This window comes from Akebia trifoliata, chromosome 3 (assembly GCF_017979445.1).
Source record: "Akebia trifoliata isolate Shusen 1 chromosome 3, ASM1797944v1, whole genome shotgun sequence".
Taxonomy (NCBI): domain Eukaryota; kingdom Viridiplantae; phylum Streptophyta; class Magnoliopsida; order Ranunculales; family Lardizabalaceae; genus Akebia; species Akebia trifoliata.
Genome location: NC_141377.1, coordinates 11,773,867 through 11,782,079, shown reverse-complemented (window position 1 = coordinate 11,782,079; position 8,213 = coordinate 11,773,867). Strand labels below are relative to the sequence as shown.

Genomic DNA, 8,213 nt, shown 5'->3' with positions numbered 1-8,213 from the left:
ATCAGCCTATTCTAAAACTTCTAACCCATGTTGGACAAAACACGTAGGGTAAAGCATAGGGTGCCGAGCGGGACTCTATATATATATATATAAGGGTTTGGTTTTCGGTTGGGTTCGGTTCTATACAAATTTGATATGAAAACCAAACCAAATGGATCGGTTCTCCATTTTTGTAACCTAGAACCGAACCGCAATTTATTCCAAACCACCCCAAAGCTATCGGTTTGGTTCGGTTCTTGGTTTGAACCGGACCAAGTTGCACTCATAGCTACAATCATATTCAGACTATTTTACTTTCACTTTCATCAAATTCATATTTAGATCCGATCAGACTGAATTAATTGATTCGAGTCAGATAATGTCAAACAGTTCACGATTGTTTCAAATCAAATGGTGTATTGAACTCAAGATCTCTCCAATTTGAAGAAAGGGCTGAACCACTATACCCAACCATATATTGTTAGTTGATGAAAGATGGCTTGAAAAATATAAAAATACAAGTTGCAAAGTAGTATATCATTCGGATCTTGACGGATATAGGGATGGATCTGTATCCAACTCGGGAAAACAAGAAACATCAACCCATATCCTAACCATATTTTAATTCGGATATACTTGATGGAACTAAACCTGCTAAATTCGGATTAGGATCACTCGGATTTCGAATAAAGCCATCCTATTTGAAGCCCTACTAGAATAGAAGATATTGTTGTACGTTACTTGGAATTGTAATTAGAAATTGTAATGAAGGGATTATTGTAAAAGCTTGTACTGAAATATTATTATTATATTCAATAAAAAGGATTTTAAGTTTGTGCTCGGAATACAGATTCATGAGTTGTTTCTAGTATTTGATATCTTTTCAGTAAAGGATATAAATGTAGAAATCAAAAGGGAATATACAATGATAGGTCCAGAGAGAATTAATTAAAGTCATCTCAAATGGCTTAAATTAAAAACTCAGTCGTGACTGTTTTGCCCATGTCGATCAATCCTAGCCGCAATCAACATTTTCTTAATTGTGTGCAATTCCATAACAACATCTTTGATATTCATTCTCTCACCTGGTGCTTCAACAGAGCATGCGACCCCAATTTGAACTATGGATATCAAGATTTCTCGTATTCTATGGATACAACAGTATCCTTGATTTTGAAAATCATTAATTGTTACGTTACGATCTTCCAAGAATAGACATGGATCCAAAATTTCCATAACTCGCTCTGTCAAAGCCATTTTAGAGAAATGATGAAGGCTTAGACCATCTTTGAACATGTTATCCGTTGGTCTCTTTTCAGTAAACATCTCTAGTAGAAGTATTCCATAACTGTAAACATCCCCTTGTGTTGAGACCTTTGCCCCTATCCCATACTCTGCAATTCATTCAAAGCCCAGTGAAGTACTTGAAAAAAAAGAAAAAAATCTTGAAATTAAGAGTATTTAAAAAATATAAACATACCTGGAGGAACATATCCAATAGATCCCCTTATAGCTACTGAATTTGTTTCAATTTCAGTAGAGGTGATTATGTTGCTTGAAATAAGCTTTGCTAATCCAAAGTCACCTAAATGGGCTGTCATGTCGTCATCAAGAAGAATGTTGCTTGGCTTTAAATCACAATGAATAATTGGTTCTTGGCAATGATTATGAAGATAGTCCAATGCAGAAGCAACGTCGATTGCAATGCTTAATCTTTGGCTAAGGTTCAAATTTCTCAACAGATGCGTCTCATGTAAACGAGGGTGCAACCAATCTTCTAAACTCCCATTAGGCATGAACTCAAATATTAGAGCTTTGAAATCATTACCTTCAAAGTCCACACTTGAGCAGGCAGTTATAATCTTGAGTAGATTTCGATGTCGAATCTTTTGCAAGGCTTTACACTCGGACATAAAACTATTGGAAGCTCCTCCTATGTCTAGGTTCAATACCTTCACCGCAATAGACATCTCATTTGTTGGAAGAACCCCTTTGTACACGAATCCGAACTTTCCCATACCAATCAAGTTGGATGTAACAAATCCACCTGTAGCTCGATATAGTTCATCATAAGAAATCCTTCTAAACCAATCACCCAAGAAAATTGTCGGAGAAGAGTTCGTCCTTTTCTTTTTCCTCCAATAAAGCGCAAGAAAGAATGGTACCACTATTGAGGATAGAATTATGCCAATTATCATCTTGAAGGCAAGATGCATTCGTCGTTTCTTGGATTTCATGATGGAACATGTAGGTAAGTGAAGTTCAGGGATGCCCCCACAAAGCTTACTATTTCCAACAATTGAAAATGCACTGGAGTTTTTAAAAACTCCTTTTATCGGTACCTCACCCTCAAGATCATTAAAAGACATATTCAAGTTTTGAAAAAAAGAAAGGTCCTCTAGATCTTTAGGAATTTTTCCAGATAAGTTATTGCGTGAAAGATCTAAATCTTGAATAGCTTTCAAAGAGCTAAAGGATTGGGGGATGGGTCCTTCAAAGAAATTACCCTGCAAAAAAAGGTGTTCCAAGCTCAAAGAACTACCAAACATGTTAGGAATTTTACCAGACATTTTGTTCTCAGAAATATCTAGTTCTTCAAGACTTTCCAAGGTACCGAGTTCCAAAGGTAAAGAGCCAGTCAAAGAATTGTGAGCTAAGTTAATGGAAGTCAACTTTGAAGATACACCAATGACCTGTATGGGTATGATACCATTAAGATTATTGTTTGAAAGATCCATTATTTTTAAAGATTGACAATTCCCAATATCTGAAACTATGTTTCCTTCTAAGGTATTATTTGATAAATCTAGATGGAATAGAAAGGACAGATTGGCCACAGAAGAAGGAATATGTCCTGAGAACCTATTGTTAGATAGAAACAACACTTGCAACTTCTGAAGCTTCCCAATGCCCAGTGGAATACTACCAGTGAACAAATTTTCTTCCATACCTAACGTGAATAAGTTAATTAAGTTCTCTATTCCAGAGGGTATATTACCAAATATTTGATTTGACCCTAGATATAGCTCTTCAAGTAAGATTGAGAGATTAGCTATAGAGTTGGGTAGAACACCACTGAAATGATAAAAATCGATAGCCAACACCTTTAGAGAGGTGCAATTGGTCAAAGAATTGAAAAAATTCAAATCACTTCCAAGATGATTCAATTCCAAATTTAGAAACTGAAGGACCTTTAGATCTCCCACATTAATAGGGACTTCCCCATGAAAATTGTTTTCAGAGATATCAAGCTCCTCAAGCTGTGAAACATTGAACAACGATACAGGAATTGAACCTGAAAATTGATTTCCACCAATGTAAAAGTCGACAAGATTAGGAAGGGTGACGCCAATCTCAAGTGGAAGACTCCCTTTTAGTTGGTTACCTGAGATGGAAATTTTTTCCAACGATGAGGTATTGTATAGAGAGGGAGGAAACATACCAGACAACATATTGGAAGTGACACCAAGAAACTCTAGACTTTTCAATTGGCCCAAAGAATCTGGAACACTTCCTTCCAAACTATTGAATGATATCGAAAAAGAGTTGAGGGATGAAAGGTTCCCCAAGGAAGGTGGGATCCCTCCTGTTAGATTATTGAAGAGAAGATGTAATAGAATGAGCTTTGACAAAGAGCCAAGCTCGATTGGTATCTTCCCTATGAACTTGTTATAACCTAAACGGAGGCTTTTGAGGTTGAAGCAGTTGGTTAGATTGACTGGAATTTCCCCGGAGAACGAATTGTTGCTCATATTGAATTCTTGTAACCTGAACAAACGGCCAACTTCTTGAGGGATTTCACCTTCGAAGCTGTTGTTGTCGAGGTTTATCTTCCTTAGGAAGGAAAGGTTCCCAATGTAAGGAGATAAGTAACCCCCCAATCCTTGAGACTTGAGATTCAACATTAACACCCTTCCATGTCGACGACCGCATGTAACAGCTTCCCACTTACAAAAATGGACAGAATCATTCCATGAGCTTAAAACATGCAAAGGATCATGATATATTTGATTCTTGAAGGCATGTAAGGCGAGTTTATCAGTTTCATTTCCTAGGATGACAGCTTTGGCCAATCCTTTTTGTAGAGAAATACATAGAAGAAGGAATATGGTATGTAGGAGAAAGAAGTCAAATGAATTCATCATCAATGATCCAAGCTATAATGGGTTTGAGAGGCCTCTATGGCTTCTTGGTTGATTTATATAGATAAGCAAATGATGTGGGGTGGTTGATGAGTGCCCTCCATCCATGCACTATTGGTTCTCCACTCGTACACGCTTTTAGAGAAATGACTATGGTACTCTTGGGAGTTGCATTGCAATAAGTCTCATGATCATAAGCCTGGAATCCATTCCATCCAACAAATCAGAATTTTTTTTTTGTTTTCTTTTTTCTGAGTATATAGGCCTAACATGAAGTAGATAGGACACACATTTATCACTGAGTGACCCAAACTGTATACCTATACACCTTAGAGATACCACGTGGACATGATGTCTACCCATTCATTACCGATTGAGTCCGACTAGCCTTACTAAGGGTCCTTGGACTCACCTTGTGACATCAAAAAACATATACTCTGATGGTTCAGGGTTGTAGAGGACAAAATTCTATTAATTAAGAAAAAATAAATAAATAAATAAATAAATAATTTTTCATGGTTGAGTTTTAATTTAAATTTTTTTTAGTTATATGGAAATTTGGTAATCGTTCATTTTCAAAACCTTAGATCAAGCCCTTTCAAAAAAAATATATTTAAAAAAAAAAAATTAAAATTTATCTGAAGTTTTCAATAAAATTTAGAGGGTTGTGGTATTGGATTGTTAATGTGATAATCCATTTGAGCAAAACGACCCTTATTACAACTTAAAATCTTTACTAAGTAAGAAAAATGTTTCTCTTACCTAAATACCTTTTAGTTAAAGATCTTTAATTGCCAAACCATTTTGTACTAAGAGCACCCCACTATGGTGCTCAATTCTTCTTTGATATCACATGAATTGGGGTGCTCTTAGTAAAAGTTGGTGTGGCAAAAGAATGTATAGAGTTGTGCTACACGGACTTGCTACTACACTGCCTTTAACAGTATGTTTATAGATAACAGTTGATTTTCCTCGTGTGCTCTATTCACTCCACCACAATAGTGCATTGTTGTAGGAAATCAGTTTAGCATTTTTGTATAACAAACATACATATATATATTTGGGGAATGCTAATGCCCAAGACCTCTTGAGGATGTTAGCATTGTCCAACACCTTTTTTTTTTTCCAATGATAACTCTTATAATTTTGTCTTGTAGTGAAAAAAAATAAGGGTATATTAGTCTTTACACAATAAATATATTTATTATGTCATTAATAAATGCATTGATTATGTTGGCATTGATTGTCAAAGCATTTACTACAAATATATATAATTCAAATTACTTAAATGCTCATAATATTTATTATGTAAACAAGCATTTACAGTGTAAAAGACCAATACACCATTTTCTTTTTCACTAAAAGACAAAACGAAGAGGGTTATTATTGGAAAAAAAGTATTGGACAATACTAACGTCCCCATGAGATATTGGACGTTAGCATTCCCCTATATATATATATATATGTGTGTGTGTGTGTGTGCGTGTGTGTGGGGGGGGGGGGGGGGCTATGCTCAAGAGCCAAATAGTTGGCCACATGTTTTGTCCTACATAGGTTAGAAGTTTGGGAATGGGTTGATATTTTGTGAGGATGATCTCTAAACTTCTAACCCCATATTTACAACTTAAAGAATCGTGGACCGCCCTTTTTTATAAACCACTTATGATGAGGTTAGAAGTTTCGGAATGAGCTGATTTTTTGATAAGATGATCTCCTCATCTAGAGATCACCTTTATAAAAAATCTGTCCATTCCGAAACTTCTAACCCATATAGGTCAAAAATTGTTGGCCAAAAATCAATAATTCCCAAACTTCTAACCCCATGTTTACAAGTGGAAGAATCATAGACCATCCATTATTTGTAAATCACTTTTGATGGGGTTAGAAGTTTCAGATTGGGCAGATTTTTGGTGAGGATGATTTCCTTACCAAAGATATCATCCACAACAAAAATCTGTCTATTCCAAAACTTCCAACCTAAGTAGAACAAACCAGGTTCAAGGGCCAACTATTTGGCCAATGATTTGGGTCCTATATGGGTTAGAAGTTTTGGAATGAGCTGATTTTTGTTAAGGATGATCTGTACGATAAGATCACCGTCCCCAAAAATCATCCTATTTTGAAACTTCTAACCCCAACTTTACAAGTTGAAGAATCGTAGAGCATCCATTTTTTTAAAACAAATTTTTTATGAGATTAGTAGTTTAGGATTGAGATCATTTTTGGTGAGGATGATTTCCACGGCATAGAGATCATCCTCACCAAAAAACAGAAAACCCATTAAGAAACTTCCAACCCATGTACGACAAAACTCATTGGCCAAAAAGTTGATCCTTGAACATGACCTTATATACATAGGATATATTCGACACCCTACTTTTTGCCTTACATGTTTTATCTTACATATGGGTTGGAAGTTTTGGAATGGACTGATTTTTGGTGAGGATGATTTCCTCACAATAGAGATTGTCCTCACTAAAAATCAGTCCATTCCAAAACTTCTAATCCATGTAGGATCAAACACATAGGGTGTCGAAAATTTCTCATATATATATGAGGGCAGATCATGGGACATATGAAAAAACATATGTAAAAACAATGGTTCTTCAAAATATGGGTTAGAAGTTTCGGATTGAGCTGATTTTTTGTGAGAATGGTCTCTATAATGAGAAGATCATCCTCACAAAAAATCAGCTCAATCTGAAACTTCTAAATCCATCAAAAGAGGTTTAAAACTTATTGGTAAAAAATTGACGGTCCACATTTTAAATCACTTTTGATAAGGTTAGAAGTTTCAGATTGGACTGATTTTTTTTTAGGATGATCTTCTCATCATAGAGACCATTCTTACAAAATCAGCTCACATGTCCCATAATCCGTCCCCTATATATATATATAAACAATGTAATAATAAATTTTTTTCAAAATATAAGTTAGAAGTTTTGGACTGAGTTGATTTTTTGTGAGGATGATCTCTATGATGATAAGATCATCCTAAAACAATATCAGTCTAATATGAAACTTCTAACCCCATCAAAAGTGATTTAGAATGGGGACCATCGATTTTTGATGAACTTCCAAGTTTCAGATTGAGCTGATTTTTTGTGAGGATGATCTTCTCATCATAGAGACCATCCTCACAAAAAATTAGCTTAATCCAAAACCTCCAACCCATATTTTGAAAAACCATTGTTTTTACATATGTCCCATGATCCGCACCCACACACACACACACACAGATATATATATATATATATAGATAGAGAGAGAGAGAGAGAGAGAGAGGTAGACACCTCAATTTGATTGAATAAGCCCGAGAGTTCAATTGAATTTAATAAGGAAAGATCAATCAAGAGAATTTTGATCAATTGACTGAGACTCAATTTAAACAAAATCAAGAAAATCAAATTTCGATCTACCCCTTAATAACTAAAGGCCAAGCATAAGCTTGCTTGGCCGTTGGTCACCTAAAGGGTAAGATAGGGATGACAATGATCCAGTTTTTAACCAATATTCAATCCGTTCCAATCCAAAAAAAAATAGTGTACACTGTTGACGTGGCGCACTTGCCACGTAAACCGCGTACAAACCACATAAGTTTTAGTGCGGCATTTTATCATTAGTCTAATGGATATTCTTAAGTTCTAACCAGTCAAATGAATTGTACAATTGTGCCAACATAGTCTAGTCCAAGCGTCCAATTTTGATAGTAGGAGAAATTGGTTTAATTGGCCCAATCAACATGGTAGCCAAAAGACTTAATACAAGTCGTGCACACTTAAGTCAAGTCTCCCATTTGTTTGATACATTAAATCAAAGAAACAATTGAGTATTGTGGAAAGTTATACACCATGCTGCCCAGATTGTCCGTAAAAGTCCAACTTTATGTTTTTCAAATGTAGAATCTTAAGTCCTTAATGCAAGTGGAATTAACCTTGAAAACAGACTAGAAGAATTCAATATGTGCAATAATTCCTTCCTAAGAAAATTTCAATCAAATTGTCTCAGTGACTCTCTATTCAAGCCTGCTGCAGGTATCTTAGCACCAACGATCTTTGGAAATCTTTCATCTCTAACAGTCTTTGTCTGATG

The 8,213-nt window shown here is 35.4% G+C and overlaps 1 protein-coding gene across 1 annotated transcript; it reads right to left on the bottom strand.

Annotated features, from left to right (window-relative positions):
- Positions 1–545: 545 nt before the first annotated feature.
- LOC147405995 (uncharacterized) lies at positions 546–4,132 on the bottom strand. The gene is made up of 2 exons (XM_086433907.1): positions 1,460–4,132; positions 546–1,373 (listed from the first exon to the last, which is right to left on the bottom strand). Exons 1-2 carry the CDS (start codon positions 4,122–4,124, stop codon positions 961–963), a joined length of 3,078 nt encoding a protein of 1,025 aa, XP_086290033.1. The 5' UTR covers positions 4,125–4,132; the 3' UTR covers positions 546–960.
- Positions 4,133–8,213: the final 4,081 nt, after the last annotated feature.

Excerpts from the sequence above, each read along its gene's own strand:
- LOC147405995 (XM_086433907.1), bottom strand. The coding sequence starts at position 4,124 with ATGATGAATTCATTTGACTTCTTTCTCCTACATACCATATTCCTTCTT. Across the intron at positions 1,374-1,459 it reads TATTGGATATGTTCCTCCAG|AGTATGGGATAGGGGCAAAG; the intron begins GTATGTTTATAT and ends AATGAATTGCAG.